We start from the raw sequence: 16,880 nt of genomic DNA, 5'->3' as shown, positions 1-16,880 counted from the left end.
TTACGCATGCCAATGCAAAACTTTGAGTACATATATCTTTAGTTTTGTATTTGTAAAAATCATAAAAAAATACATATTAATAAAATAAATGTTATGATGAATCTAACAAGATCCCACATGACTATATTTTCATCCGCGTATAGATCACAAATGATGGTCAAAGTGAAATTTGTGAATAGTATAAAATATCAAAGTGTGTAGATTAAAATAAAACGGAGGGAGTATGTTTCTACTTTCTAGTTTATTTATATGGTTACTTATTTTTTTTTATGTATTTTTCTGCTGAGAAAAATCAGTTGGACAGGAGCTATGAGGCGCTCAATTGATGGAGGTAACACTTGGTCCGCGAGAGAACAACTACCTGCTGGTATAATCGGACCTGTTAAAGACAAGGTTAGTAATTTAGGATCACACAGTTATAAGCCCTATTTATCTTCTGACTTCTCAGGGCATGCTTTATTTTAGGGAACTGCCATGAGATACTTATTTTTTTAGCCATATGATAAGATATTAATACTCCGTGTATATTCGTTTCCTCGTATATATACCCAGCCACTTTTGCTGAAAAATGGAGAATTGATATGTGGATCCTCGGTGCAAAGTTGGAATGCTGGGGCTTCTTGGGTGGAGGTAACTCAACATTCTAAAATTCAAGAAGTCTTTTGAATGTTTTATGATGTATGATATCCAAGACATAAGGTCAAACCTGTTAGTGTTAGCTTTTTTTTAATGGTGAAAAGAGGGACTTTGTCTAAACCTCAACATATATTGGTCTAATATTTACGGGCTAGATACTTGAGAGTAGGGGAAAGATAAGGGGAATCCTTACCCCAAGTACCTCTATTGAGAGGATTCAACCTTGTGACCTTAAGGTTACAAGACGAATCGCCAACTGACGCCAACTATACCAAGCAAGCTTGGTTTCGTCAGTATCAATTATATTTTGCGGATCGTATGTAATGAAAAATATATGTGTCTATGAATTATGATAACATATCAACAAAAAATTTCGTCTTTGACAATAAACATCATTCCTTTTCTTTTCTTTGAACTTCTTTTTACCTCTATTATGCATTTTTAGGTAACTCCAGATTTAGGAAGAACCTGGAAAAAATATGGACCGATAGAGGTCCCAAATCATAATATGAGTGTGCTTCAACCAGTGCCTTACCTTACGAAGAAAGGCCATATACGACTTCTAATGAAGTCTCACCCTAGCATTGGGAGAATTTGCATGGCTGAATCTAGGGATGGTGGTCGTACTTGGAGCGACGCAGTGCCTACTCAACTCCCAGATCCTAATGCAGGTACGTACTACTCTTTTGGTTGAATAAAACTTCCTCCATCTTGTAATATTATAAAAGGACAGTTACCTCTCCTAAAAAAAAGGACAGTTACCAACGTACGTTTGGCATTCTATAATCCTAATTAACGTTAATGAAAATTTACCCTTTTGTATGTAATAAAGACAATAATTAAGACTGCCTTTGACTATGTAAAATGTAACGTTTGTTTCACCTTTTGATACATACTTCTAAACTATATTAGCACTTAATTATTGTAAAGCGACAACTTTTATCATAAGTTCTTTTATACCATACTAGAATTTTTTGCACGCGATGCGTGCTTGAATTTTTTTTCGAAATAGAAACTCGATTTTCTTCGACATAAGAGTCGAAATTTGAACATTAGACATACGAAGTATAATTATTTAGTTGCAAAATTTGTTTGGTTTAGTTTCTGTCACTTAAGTCTCTCACCATTCTTTTTTTTTTTTTTTTATTTTTAAAGTTAAATTCTATGAACAAAATAGAAATTTTATTGAATTTATTTATGATTTTTAATATTATAATTTTTTAGTTGATTTTTGAATTAAGTACAGTACTTCATAAATTGTAAAAAAAGTGGACACTTTGAATTCAAGTCAATTTTTTCATAGCTTGTAGTTTGTGAGTGATTGTTATAATTATATTTTTGGTATTTTTGTTTGATGCCCCTTTGATTTGTAAGTAAATTTGTAATTTAGAATGGGAAGGGGTAACATAGTCTCTTCATTCGGGGACACCATACCTTCCCCCTTCCCTTATATAATAGAGATATGTTGTACTTTAATTCTTAAATGATATTTTACATAAACCTTTTTACCTTGATAATTAATCGTTTGTATATAATAGAAAAAGATAGGTCCAAATAGATGTAAAAGTTTTATTATATATAGGAAACACTATAAAAAAAAAGTAAATAATTTTTTTCCTTGTCTAACTTCTAACTGATTTCACTACAAATACACCTCTATTTTTATCATGGCCCACCATTAATTGTGAATAATTCTTGAGAATAGTAATTGTAAGTAAATTTTTGTAAATGTTTTTGTATGTATTGACGTTCTAGGTTAGTAGTTTTAGTTTGTATGTTAATTTTAATTAGTTTTAATAAAGTTTTCTGATTATTTGAGTGATTTAATTTGCATGATTTTTATAGCTGATTTTCTCAATTGTATGAGTGGTTTGTAAAGTTTCTTCTTTTAAGTGATTTGTGAGTGAGTGTTGTAAATTAATTTTCGGTAATTTTCTTTGAGTGCCGATTTTGATTTTGACATTCCTTTTGTAATTTAGAAAGGGAAGGGGGGCAAAATAGGCGTTTCAAAAAAGGACACCATTGCTCCTCCCTTCTCTTATATAATAAAGATAACTGATACTCTCGTTTCTTTTCTTTTTTACTTATTGCTTATTTGAAATTTTTGAAATAAAATAAAATTCTACTCATTTATAATCACTTCTACTCATTCACCCAAATAAGCAAACATTGTCGAATGAGACAATATTTTTTCTCATTTGACAAAATGAGCTAATTGCTCATTTGAGTAAATTTTTCTCATTTTCTCAAATCAGCATATGAATGTTTGCCAATGTAAAAAATGCATATAAATTGAAAATGTGAAACTAAGTCCACTAATTACGAAACCCTAAAATTCAATATTTATTTTTGTCATTGATGAAACACAACTTTCTCAACTCATATTTTATAATTCATCAATTCAATTAGCCACTATGAGAGAGACACCATGAAGGAGAGAGAAATTTGAAGGTAAGTGTAATGCTGCCCACTAGTAGATATTGCGCTATCTGTGCCCTAGCCTGCAAAGATTTGCAACCTTTATTAAGGTGTCTAAGATCTTTGTTATCTCACATCGGAAATTGAGGAGAACGAATTTTTATTTGGTTATTTCACCAAATACCCCCGACAAATCGCGATATTCACAATATACCCTCAATGTTTCAGAAATGCACCGTATATCCCTGACTATTCGAAAACGTGCACCATAGACCCTTTTTCTAACTGTCGTTAACTCACCGTTAGCATTATTTACAATTTTGCCATCATTAAACCCTAACCCTAATTCTAATCTAACCATAACCCTAATTCTAATCTAACCCTACCCTTAAACGTAACCCTTCTCCTTATCCTAACCCTAACCCTAACCCTAACCCCTTAGCAGCCCCCACCCCTCCCCTCCACCCCTCCCCTTCCCCGTCTGCCGTAGCACCGCTCCCCGCCCCCACCGCCGCAGCACCGCTCCCCCTCCTCCTCCTCCTCTTTGTTCACCGGTGCAGCACCCCCACCCTTCCCCTCCACTGGTCCCCCTCCCCTCTCCCCTCCAACTGCTGCCAGAAATTCGCTTATCCCCCCACTCCAGTTGTTGTCGGAATTCGAGTCCCCCTTCGAATTCGAAAATCGCTTCACCGGTCCCCCTCTCCCACTACTGATGCCGCAAATTCGAGTCCCCCCCTCCCCTTCCAACTGCTGCTGGAATTCGGGTCCCCCTTCGAATTTGAAAACCGCTCCACCGGTCCCCCTCCCCCTCTACTGCTGGGAGGGGTGGAGGTTGGGATGGACATGAGGATGTGGGTTAGGATTACGGTTAGAGTTAGGGATTAAAGATTAGGGTTAGATTTTAGGATTAGGGTTTAGCGATGGCAAAATTGTAAATAATGCTAACGGTGAGTTAACGATTGTTAGAAAAAGGGTATCTGGTGCACGTTTTCGAATAGTTAGGGGTATACGGTGCATTTCCGAAACATTGAGGGTATATTGTGAATTTCGCGATTTGTCAGGGGTGTTGGGTGAAAATACCGATTATTATTTATTAAGAGGTGGATACCTCAACCTAGTACAGGCCTTTTGAGTAGGAATTCGATTCTACTGCAGCAAAACAAATCCTTGTGGGCTAGGTCCCAAAGAGGATAATATCTACTTGTAGGCCCCGGGGAGATAAGAGAAACATGAAGCAGAGACTATCTTAAAACTAGTGATAATTCTTAAATCATTTTTTGCATTATCAATCATCGATTTCGCCTTGAAAAATTCTTGATACTCTAACGTTAATTCTCAAATCTAAAAGTAATTCCAAGATTGACGAAATTTGAAGCTATGAGAGAGAAACAATATAATGTAGGAGAAAACGTTTGAGATCATAAATAATTGAGGAGAGAGAAATTTGGAGGCGAGAAACAATGGAGGAAATAGAAATTTGAAGGTAAGTGAAATAATATATGGAGGAGACATTGATGAAGAAGAAGAGTCAAGAAGATGAGAAAAGAAGTCAGGGAAATAAATGACTAGAAATGAGTAGAATATTGCTCATTTGGAGAATTTATTATAGAGAAATCCCTGGATGATCCAGGCTGGATGTACCATGAACGACATAGTAAGCTCGAGTGTACCATATATGTGCTCTAGTAAAACTTCATTTTTCTTTTTGATTTACATTTTTTATTTGTTTACTTGATTTTGAATATTAGATACTTCTAATCTATATATCTAAGTATGAAGATGAGTAAACTTTCGTTTATAAAAGCACTTATAATAAGTTAAACTAGTTGATATCAAGAATATACTTTTCTTAATTGGTAACCTCATACAAAAGGAACCACAACGTTATTATAGCATTGAGTTATACTGTAATAGTCAAGAAGTACGAAATACTATTTGTCAACTACAATTCATAAAAATTTTCATTTAAATCAGCGGTCGATGCAATCAAGCTACGTGATGGTCGTCTTGTGATCGTTTATAACACAGCTTCTAGGGAAATTCTCAAGCTTGCCATCTCCTTTGACGATGGCGACTCATGGTTTGAAGATTTGACGCTTGAGGATACTCAAGGAATGGAATTCTCTTACCCAGCCATTATTCAAGCTAGTGATGGGCTTATTCACATCACTTATACTCACAAGCGGACACAAATTAAGGTATATTCTAACGGTTTTATCTTATTTATATCCTCATGGAGATATTCTGATCCAATTATAATCAGTGTTCAAGTTTAATTTTGTTATTCGATAACGCCCATTTCAACTAAAAAAAGGCAAAATTTTCAAGTAATTGCCATTAAGTTTAATGTTCCTCCAACTAGTTAAGTGTTTCAACCAATTAAATAACTTTAGCAAATAATTTCCCGGATTAGCAAGAAATATTGTACTCCCTCGGTTTTTTTTTTTATCTTTCTCACTTGGAATCTTGACACTATTCATACTTAGAGAAAATCTTCTCAATTTTTTTCAATTTATAACTTATAAGAAAAATTATAGTTGTATGGGGGCTGACTAAGTTCCATACCGGTTTAATCGATACCGGTCTAATAGCTTTTGGGCTTACGAGCCTGGGCTTAGATCCAGTCTATATCTCCAGCGCCTACGGGCCTAAAAGATATACTTTCAGTAAAAGATAAGAATATATCCTAAGGGAATATTCTTGGGGATCTCTCCCGTAAATAACGCGCCCAATAAAGATATGGGCTTAATCAAGTCCCTATAAATACTCCGTTGATTTGAGTCATAAGGTACGTACACGAATCCCAATACAATATACTTGGGAGCTACCGGCTTTTAACCTAATACTGACTTAGGCATCGGAGGGGCGTTCCTCGGATCAACCCCCGAGGCTAGTTTACTTACTCTCTTTTGCAGGGATCCAAACCGGCTTCAATACAAGGACTTAATGGTTCAAGACCTTGTAATTTGTCCCATACCGGAACAATTGGCGCTAGAAGGAGGGGCGAACAATACCTTGTAGTCTAAGCCATCTCTTGCAAACAAAAACCCTTATGGATCCTAAGCAGCAATTAGGAATGCCGGAAACCGATGAGAATAATGTCCCCATTGACCAAGCCCCCCTGGGGTACTCAACTCCGCTGCCGACCGCTAGGCAAAATCGGCCACCTGTTGACACAACTAGAAAAACCCCTGAGACTCCCCAGGAAGACATCTTCCGTACCCTGTAGAATATGTTCACCCCAGAACAACTCAGAAGTGCAGCAGAGGTTTTTCAGGCAATGGCAAGCGGTACCCCACCGACCGGTCCCCGGGCAAAGCGACCCATGAGCAGAGCCCACAGCCCGGTGAGAAAGCTTCGTACACCGTGGACGGGCCGCTAGGGCGAGCGAGACCGGCATGACCAGGATCAGGTGGCAAACTCGAAGACCCCCACAGAGCAGGTGGGGGGTGAAGAGGAAGAAGAGGAGGAGGCGCAGGACACAGAGGTCCAGCAGCATTCCTCCCAGCCAAGAAAGGGAAATGAATACCGGCGTAGAGCACAGGTGTCGCTGCGAAATTCGCCTTTTTCCACCGCGATCCTACAGGAGCCCATGGAAAAGCTGAAAATGCCGACATGCAAGTATGACGGTAAAACTGGCCCGGAGGATCATATATCGGCCTATGAGGGTCATATGATGTTGTACACCGATACTGACTCGGTGTGGTGTAAAGTATTCCCATTTACCTTGGTTGGACTAGGGCAGACCTGGTTTAAAAGTATCCCGCCGGCAACTGTGTTTGACTTCCGACAACTCACGTCCATGTTCGTAATACACTTCGTCAGTAATAAGCGGCGTGAGCGAACAACCGGCGAGTTAATGTCCATTAAACAAGGAGAGCCGGAAAGCTTGAGGGATTATGTCGGGCGTTTCAATGCTGAAGCCGTCACCATCCCAACATTGCAACAGGAAGTAGCGGTACTGGCCCTGATGACGGGGTTGAAAGAAGGGACCCCATTTCGCAGTTATCTCGGCAGAAAAAAGATGACATGCCTAACAGAGGTCTTGGGAAAGGCTAATGACTTTATCAGGGGAGAAAAATTTGACAAAGCGGCTAACGTGAAAAGGCCAGCGGCTATAGAAAAAGATAAGGAGAAGGATAAAGATAAGGATCGCTGGGATGATAAGTACCGGAATGACAAAAAGTCCGAGACCACCGGCAGAAGAGAGAAGAACAACTCTGTGAAAAAAGGGTTTGAAGGAAGGCCGGACAAATACCACAATAATTATACTCCGCTGACAATATCCCGGGCCCGGATTTTCGAACTGCATAGCAAAGATGAGAAGTGGCAAACGCCGCGAAAGATGTACTACAAGGGTAGGGATAAGTCCAAGTGGTGTGAATTTCATGATGATTACGGTCACAAGACGGATGATTGCAAGGACCTTAAGGACGGGATCGAAGACCTCATCAGGCGAGGTTATTTCACCCAGTACCAAGCAAGGACTGATCGCAAAACTCCTCCAAGGGAGGATGAAAATAGCAACAGAAGACCGGTAAAGGATAGGATCACTGAGATCCACATCATAAGCGGAGGACCAACAAGGGGCGGTAGTATTCACGGGGCGAAGGCTAGTCTGAAAGAGGTCCGCCACCAGGTGAACTATAACAATGCCAGAAATGGCCGGCACCTCCATCCATGCCGTCTGTGGCTTTTACTTCAGAGGACGCTAAATGGATCGTTTATCCCCATGACGACCCTTTGGTAGTATCTCTGCAAATATCCAATGCAATGGTCCATCGCGTTCTGGTCGACGGAGGAAGCTCCGCCAATATTCTTTACAAAGAGACGTTTGAAAAAATGGGCTTTGACGAAACATGTTTGAAGCCGGTCTCTTACCCGGTTATCGGCTTCACAGGAGCATCTGTTGTCCCAGAAGGGACGGTAAAGCTGGCGGTCAAAATAGGAGAGGGGTCCCGGTCCAAAGACCTCATGGTGGAGTTTCTGGTTGTAGACGTCCCAGCGGCGTATAACGCCATCATTGGAAGGTCGCTAATTCACGACGCCCAGGTTGTCGTCTCAACGTATCACCTTAACGCCATCATTGGAAGGTCGCTAATTCACGACGCCCAGGTTGTCGTCTCAACGTATCACCTTACCATGATATACACCTCCAATGACGGCAACCCCGAGAAAATCAGAGGAAATCAATAGTCTGCAAGGGCATGCTACCTTATCGCGCTGAAACACTTTGACCATAAACGGCCAGTCGACACACCACCGTCAGAAAGAAAGCGGAGAAGGCTGGAAAATAAAGCCAAGAAGGATCTGCCTATGGAGAATTTCGAGGCAAGGCCGGCAGATCAGCCGAGACCTAGTCCAGCGGGGGAAACTGAAGAAATCAGTCTAGAAGAAGACAAACCTGACAGAACAGTAAAAATTGGGTCCGATTTGGGTGAAGAAGTGAAGGTTAACCTAATTTCCTTGCTAAGAGGTCATGCCGACATTTTCGCTTTCTCGGCAGACGAAATGCCGGGCATTGACCCAGATTTCATGGTGCACCGCTTAAATGTGAACGAGGATGTAAGGCCGGTAAAACAGAAGAAGCGAAACTTCTCTGCCGAAAAGAACGCGGCAATAAAGGTGGAAGTGGACAAGTTGCTAGCGGCAGACTTTATTGAACCTTGTGATTACCCAGAGTGGTTGGCGAATGTGGTGATGGTGAAAAAATCCAATGGGACATGGCGTACGTGTGTAAACTTTACCGACCTTAACAAAGCCTGTCCAAAGGACTGCTATCCCTTGCCAAGAATCGACCAGCTGGTAGACTCAACTAGCGGCCACGCACTGTTGAGCTTCATGGATGCTTTTTCAGGGTATCACCAGATAAGTTTGTTAGAATCCGACAGGAACAAGGCGGCCTTCATCACAGATGCCGGAGTTTATGCCTACAAGGCCATGCCGTTTAGACTCAAGAATGCCGGTGCTACCTATCAAAAGCTAGTAGACAAGATATTCGAGCATCTAAAAGGCAGAAACGTAGAGGTATATATGTGGACGACAGCATAGTCAAGAGCTTAACAGAAGAAGACCACATAGTTGACTTAGAGGAAACGTTCGAAACACTCCGGCAGCATCAGATGAAGTTAAATCCGAAGAAATGCGTGTTTGGGGTGCGATCCGGCAAGTTCCTGGGTTTCATGGTAAGTGAAAGAGGGATCGATGCCAACCCCGATAAAATCAAAGCCATCAATGATCTCCCGGAGCCAAAGAGCATCTGGGACATTCAAAAGCTGACCGGGCGGATGGCGGTCCTAACAAGATTCGTTTCCAAGTCGGCGGAAAAGGTCTTACCATTCTTTAAAGTACTCAGAGGAAACAATAAGTTTGAGTGGGGAGAAGAGCAGAAGCAAGCCTTCGAGAAGGTAAAAGAACACTTCCCGCAACTGCCCACCATAACCCGGCCAGAGTTGGGGAGAAGCTGCAGCTATACGTGCTAGTAACCGAGAAGACGGTCGCAGCGGTATTATTAGTAAACCGGCAGGGGCAGCAAAGCCCCATATACTTTGTCAGCCATGTACTTGCCGGTGCGGAGCAGAGATATGAACTGTTGGAAAAAATGGCCTATGCCGTCTTGATTGCAGCAAGAAAGCTGAGACCATACTTTGACTCCCACACTATCCAAGTCCTCACCAATCAGCCTTTGGAAAAAGCTCTCCACAAACTAGACACCACAGGCAGACTATTGAAGTGGGCAATTGAGCTATCGGAGTTTGACATAGAATACCGGCCGCGTACCACGATCAAAGCCCAAGCTTTAGCAGACTTCATACTGAAGACAACCTATTCTGAAGCAACAGAATCCACCGGCAGGTGGAAAATCGAGGTAGATGGGTCTGCAGCCCAGAGTGGAGCTGGAGCCGGAGTGGTCATGACGTCCCAAGAAGGGGAAATCTTTGAACATGCCATTCGTTTCGGGTTTAAGGCCTCCAACAATGAAGCTGAGTACGAAGCAGCCTTGGCCGGACTAAGTCTGAGCATTGCGGCTGGAGCAAAAAACGTCATCATGATAACGGACTCACAATTAATCTCGAGCCAAATAAAAGGGACGTATGAGGCCAGGGAACCGGTAATGCAGAAATACCTCCATCTGGTCAAGAACATGGTAAAAGGGTTGCGAAGCTTCGATGTGCAATTGGTCCCGAGAGCAGAAAACATGGCGGCAGATGCCCTATCAAAACTGGCAAGTTCCAGTCTAAGCGACAAGAAAAGGAACGTCAGGGTGGAGACATTGACAGAAAGAAGTATAGAAGTTACCCAAGCGTCTGTTAATACAATCACCTCTGAACCAGAGTGGTACGATGGTATACTGGCATATAAGCTCAAGGGTGAGTTCCCGGAAGAGAAGATGGCGGTGAAAAAGTTAAAGAGGGACTCTGTTTGGTACTGCGTCTTTCAAGGACAGTTGTACAAGAAAGGATTCTCACTGCCTTTACTAAGGTGCGTCACGGCTCACGAAGCAACAAAAATAACTGAGGAGATTCACGAAGGTGTCTGCGGGAACCATATCGGTGGTAAGGCGTTAGCAGTTAAAGCGCTGCGAGCAGGGTTATACTGGCCTACAATGCTGACGGATGCCCAAACCTACGTGAAAAAGTGTGATAAGTGTCAAAGATTTGCACCCGTGATAAACCAGCCGGCCAATGACCTCTAGCCGATTTTAAACCCAATCCCTTTCGCGCAGTGGGGGATGGATATTATAGGGCCCTTTACGCCGGCATCCGGGGGAAGAAAGTTCCTGATAGTGGGTATTGACTACTTCATGAAATGGATCGAGGCAGAACCAACAGCAAAAATAACGGCTAATCAGGTAAAGAAGTTTATCTGGCAGAACATCATCACTAGGTTCGGCATCCCGATGGGAATAGTGATGGATCATGGCGTTCGATTGCGGTCCGATACGCGACTTTTTGCGTCCTTACAGCATCAAGTTCGCCTACTCTTCAGTTTGCCATCCGCAAAGCAACGGCCAAGCCGAAGCTGCTAATAAACAGATCCTCAATGCCCTGAAGAAGAGGTTGGATGAGTTGAAGGGTGCAGGGGCCGACATGGTACCAACAGTGCTATGGTCCAACAGGACCACCGAAAAAGTAGCCACCGGGGAAACACCGTTCAGGCTAGCTTTCGGGGGCAGAGGCGGTACTCCCGGTAGAAGTGGGGTTACCCAACTGGCGGATCCTGAACTATGAGCCCGTTTTGAACGGGCAAATACGCAAGGAGGACCTAGACCTCTTACTAGAGATCAGATTGGCTGCAAAGCTGAGGTCGGCAACATACAAAGACCGGAATAGCAAGGCCTACAATAAAAGAGTGCGAAGCCGTCCTATCTCCAAAGGAGACCTCGTCCTCAGGCGGACGGCAGCAACGGGAAAAGCCCACGTGGATGGAAAGCTTACGGCCAATTGGGAAGGGCCTTACTTGGTTAAAGAAGAAATAGTGCCAGGGTCCTACCGGCTTGAAGACATGGCAGGCAAGCTGTTGAAAAATAGTTGGAACGCCAGCGTACTTAAGAAATACTATGTGTAATGAGTAGAAGGGCAATGTTGCCAGTAGGAGTGAATAATTCGGCGGAAAAGCCGAACAGATTTATCAGTTTCATTGTAGGCAATAATTCCGGCATGGCCAGGAAGAGCCGTTTTATCTTAATAAAATGAGCATCTTCTACATACCTAAAGTCTCAATACTGCACAAACAAAGAAATAATATTGATTAGTCAGTCAATGACCTCAGCGGATCTGCTGAACTAATCAATAGTATGAAACCGGTCAATGACCTTCGTGGATCTGCCGGAATAAAATAAATTAGACATTATTGATTAATCAATGACCTTAGTGGATCTGCTGAATTAATCAATAGTGTGAAACCGGTCAATGACCTTCGTGGATCTGCCGGAATAAAATAAATTAGACATTATTGATTAATCAGTCAATGACCTTAGTGGATCTGCTGAATTAATCAATAGTGTGAAACCGGTCAATGACCTTCGTGGATCTGCCGGAATAAAATAAATTAGACATTATTGATTAATCAGTCAATGACCTTAGTGGATCTGCTGAATTAATCAATAGTGTAAAACCGGTCAATGACCTTCGTGGATCTGCCGGAATAAAATAAATTAGACATTATTGATTAATCAGTCAATGACCTTAGTGGATCTGCTGAATTAATCCCGGGATTTCCTTTTCTTACCGGCTCCTTTTCCTTTGGCATAACCATCCTCCTTAATCCAATGCAATTTTCGGAAGAGGTTTAACGTTTCCGGAAAGCCCTTATAACGGACCACCCAGGCATAAGCCATCAAATTCCGCCATCCAAGGGGGGTCATTTGGGCCAGACAGATATTCCAGGCCTTGAAAACCTTAATAAAGAAGGGATCTAAGGGAAACCTCAACCCAAAGTCAAGCATGTGAGCATAAATGGCCACATGACCGACAGGACAGTCCGTAACCCGGCTCCCTTCAGCCGGGAGCACTAGGCGGTAATCCTCAGGAAAGGCAAAATACTTAGGACCCTTGATGAGAAATTTACTTTTCCTACAAGTCTTCGCCCAGCCACTATCCAACTGAACGCTGGTGGCGCTACCGTCATCACTGGGCGGCATGAACAATTCAGCCAAGGTATCCTCATCAGAATCCTCTGGGATTATCTCGGGAGGGTCCTCTTGGTCAGAATCCGACCCGGCTTCTAAAGTACTGGACTCCTCATCCGACCCTGCTACATATTTTTCTACACTCTCTACAGCATTTGAGTGAACAGGAGAGGCCGGGATCTCTCTAGGTACCGGTCGGTGGGACGTCTCACCCACTTCAAAAGGCAGAGCGCCGGACAGGAGACTGGCCGGGAGGAAACAAGTCAGGGGAATGTTCAGCTAAACCTCTCATGGTCCCATACTGTCCTAAAGCCTCGGTTTGCCCCAATACCATCTTTAGGGGAGAGGCATAAATGGTTGGTTCGATATTCAATCTACCGGAAGTACTACAGTCATTTTGGCTATTCACCCTATGTTATGAAGCGGGAGTAATTAGGGGAGAGTTAGTAACCTCTACAGACCTAATGGAAGTATTGTCAGACTCAACATCACTTTCCGTCATGATGGAGGGAGATTTAGATATGTCTTGAGAATCGGAATTTTCAGAATTGGACGACATTATAAATAAGACGGTATGAAAGATTGGAAAAAGTTTTGATGAAATACCTGGAAACAAGGACGCGAAGTGAAAATACACCGGAATCAACAGTTAGCATGAGGTCGGAATGAGGGATCGAGCAAATACCGCCAGAAACACAAAAGGATTTTGGAGAGAGAAAGTCCGATATGAGCACGATCACAAGAGAGAAAATGTGAGAAGTGAGAAGCGGAGGTCGCACAAGAGGTATTTATAAGAGAAGTCGCGGTCGAGATTAAGTGACTCTTCGTCTTCCCGTCCTGATCATGCCACGTATTTTAGTAGCACCCAGATGTGAAGCAATCACTCTTTGAAGAGCTTTCAATGCAGGTGCGCAGCTCGAGACGACCGTTGGAATTCTCTGACCAACGATTCATATTCTCTCGCCAAAAGTAACTTAGCATCTCCCATAACGGTTTGCAACCTACTAAGCAGGATATGCCTATGCTAGTCATACCGGCTTGGGGGCTAGTTGTATGGGGGCTGATTAAGTTCCATACCGGTTTAATCGATACCGGTCTAATAGCTTTTGGGCTTACGAGCCTGAGCTTAGATCCAGTCTATATCTCCAGCGCCTACGGGCCTAAAAGATATACTTTCAGTAAAAGATAAGAATATATCCTAAGGGAATATTCTTGGGGATCTCTCCCGTAAGTACCGGGCCCAATAAAGATATGGGCTTAATCAAGTCCCTATAAATACTCCGTTGATCTGAGTCATAAGGTACGTACACGAATCCCAATACAATATACTTGAGAGCTACCGGCTTTTAACCTAATACTGACTTAGGCATCGGAGGGGCGTTCCTCGGATCAACCCCTGAGGCTAGTTTACTTACTCTCTTTTGCAGGAATCCAAACCGGCTTCAATACAAGAACTTAACGGTTCAAGACCCTGTAATTTGTCCCATACCGGAACAATAGTCATGTGGGGTCTTGTTTGATTCGTCTCAATTAGTACATTAGTAATATTCAATGGTTATAATTTTTACTAATATATAATGAAATATATTTAAGTACAAAGAGGTGCATTGGGAGACGCGCACAAGAAAGTGACAATGATAAAAAAAAATTATTAGTTAGGGGCTTCAAGCAATTTGTTAAGTCAAAAATCATAACTATTGAGTAGCCATAACTATCAACCCAAAAATCATAACTATCAATCAGATGATGTAACTATCGACCGAAAACAATAGTAACAAACATACCATAACCATTGAATCAAAACAATAACAACTTTGAACCCAAAACGATTACTATTGATCCAAAACAATTAATATCAACCTAAAGTCTATAATGAATAACCACGAAACCGTAACTATCAACCATAAATCATAATATCAACTAGAATATCCTACTTATTAACCCTAAAACGGCAACTATTAACCCAAAATCATAAATATTTAATTTCAAACAATAAATATTAACCTATATCTAATAACCAATAAAACAATAACTATATCTAAAAATCATGACTATTAATCTAAAAATAATAAAAACTTATCTAGATACCGTAACTATTTATCCAAAACTATTGATCAAAAATCATAATTATTAATGTAATAAACATAATTACTTACCCAAAAATGTAACTAATAATTTGAAAACATTAACTAATACAAAAAAGGTACTATATAATTAAGGTTATCATATTAATAGTTAATTTTTAAGATTTTCAAGTTAATAGTAAAATCATCAATAATAACTAAAAACTATTTACTTCCCGAACTAATACGAATGGGAGATGTCCATCAATAAGAATGGATAATATCAAAAGCACAAGTAGTGGTGCTAGTAGAATCATAAAAAAGAAGTTTGACGTGTTTTCCAATCTGACAATCATGACAAAAAGTGGAGTCAAGTTTCTTATTACAAGCTATAAAATTATGATTTTAAAGAAAGCGTTAAGAAGGTGCTCCCAGGTGTCCCAAGCGATCATGCCAAGTAGAAGTAGGAAGAGTAGCTAAGGCAGTAGCAAGCAAGTAGATGGTTGGTCTTGGGTGACAGGATACAAGTCCCAGTGCTCTCATATCTCGTTATAATTTTCCTCGTGCAAAGGTCCTTCACAAAAAAAATCAGATGGATCAAATTCTATAGATATAGAATTATCAATGGTGAACTTACGAATGGAGATAACGTTTTTAATTATTTGAGGGGAAAGGTAAACATCACGAAGAATTAGGGATTTAGTGGAAAGGGAGGTGTATGGGGGTTGTGTAGGTTCCATACTAGTCCAATTGGACTGCTACTAACCATCATAGTCGACTCTTAAGTACAGAAGACATTGACCTAGAAGGAGTCAATCCCTGATACCGGCATCTACTTCATGTCGGCCATATCGGAATACCTTAAGGTATCCACTACTTAGGCCATTGTTAAATAGGCCTGGGTTTGATCCAGTACTTAATGTATCTATGGGCCTAAAGATAAGTATCAAAATAGGATAGAATTATACACCAATGAGAGTAGTATCCTACCTATCTTAGGACACTGTCGGCACCTATATATGAATGACCCATGATCTGAGTCATTAGGTATGTTCACATATACTAATATACTTAACTTGAGATATACCCGGTTTTTACCCTTTGCTGACTTAGGCATCCGAGAGGCATTCCTCAGATCAACCCCAAGGTTCATTTACGTGTATTGTGTTGCAGGACCTCAAGTAGGCATAAGCATCTGAAGGATACGGATTCACACCATTTATTCCATACAGAAACAATTGGTGCTAGAAGGAGGGGTGAACTATACCTTTAGTCTTAAGCCATGAACATACCAACCTACCTAACCCAATGGATCCTAAGCAAGCATCTGAGATGTTGGAAATAGATGAAAACAACACCTTCATTAATGACGGACCACCTAGGTTCAAAACTCCCCAACCAATATTTGGGTCCTCCCAGCCAAAAGCTGATAAGGATAACAGGTCCCTGGAACCCCACAACCCAACATTTTTGAGGCGCTGCAAGACATGTTCAGCTCTGAACAACTTAAAAGTGTTGAGGAAGTCATTCAAGCCATTGTTGTATGTGTTGGCAAGGCGGTGGACGAAATCCATAGACTTCCGGCATTTGGCCACAATGTTGGCCTCCCGACCCCTAGCAGCTTCGAGCTTCTCCCTTAATATCTGCAGTTCGACGTCTTTGCTTTTTTGGACCAACATGTTGTCCTCGTTCATGGCTTTAGCGGACAGCAAATCCTTCTTGACCTTGTCCAGGTCAGTTTTGCTCGTCTGGAGCTAGTTCCGCTCATTAGTGACGGTAACCAACTCATTAACCTTGGCGACCAGTTGCGCCTTGGTAGCTTTGTGACCCTTGGTGACCAGTTTGCCAAAATAGGCGCTTTGGAAGTACCTATAAAGGTCACAAAGCCCTTTACTATAGTGGGCCGACTCAAAGATGAAACATCGAAGCATAGTCAGTATACACACAATGTTAGTTAGGATACGTTAACGAGGAAAAATGAAAAAGAACAACTTACCATATCCAAGTTATGGGCGTGAATGGTAACGACAACTTAGACCTCGTCCAACGACATTTCGTACTTCAGTTGCAAGCCCTTTAAGAGCTAGTAACCCAGATTCTCGCCTTCCAGTGGATGGTCCAGCAACAAAGAC

General features: G+C 41.5%; 1 protein-coding gene across 1 annotated transcript in view; it reads left to right on the top strand.

Annotated features, from left to right (window-relative positions):
- LOC104903177 (uncharacterized) overlaps positions 1 to 16,880 on the top strand; it is a 45,712-nt gene that overhangs the window by 11,929 nt on the left and 16,903 nt on the right. Inside the window, exons 5-8 of the mRNA XM_019251609.3 lie at positions 297 to 393; positions 553 to 630; positions 1,082 to 1,307; positions 5,029 to 5,252. Of these exons, the coding sequence (XP_019107154.2) occupies positions 297 to 393; positions 553 to 630; positions 1,082 to 1,307; positions 5,029 to 5,252 (625 nt within the window). The remainder of the gene's footprint in view (positions 1 to 296; positions 394 to 552; positions 631 to 1,081; positions 1,308 to 5,028; positions 5,253 to 16,880) is intronic.

The sequence above is a fragment of the Beta vulgaris genome, chromosome 9 (assembly GCF_026745355.1).
Source record: "Beta vulgaris subsp. vulgaris cultivar EL10 chromosome 9, EL10.2, whole genome shotgun sequence".
Taxonomy (NCBI): Eukaryota; Viridiplantae; Streptophyta; class Magnoliopsida; order Caryophyllales; family Amaranthaceae; genus Beta; species Beta vulgaris.
The sequence above is the reverse complement of the archived record's forward strand: the minus strand, read 5'-3'. Positions and strand labels throughout refer to the sequence as shown.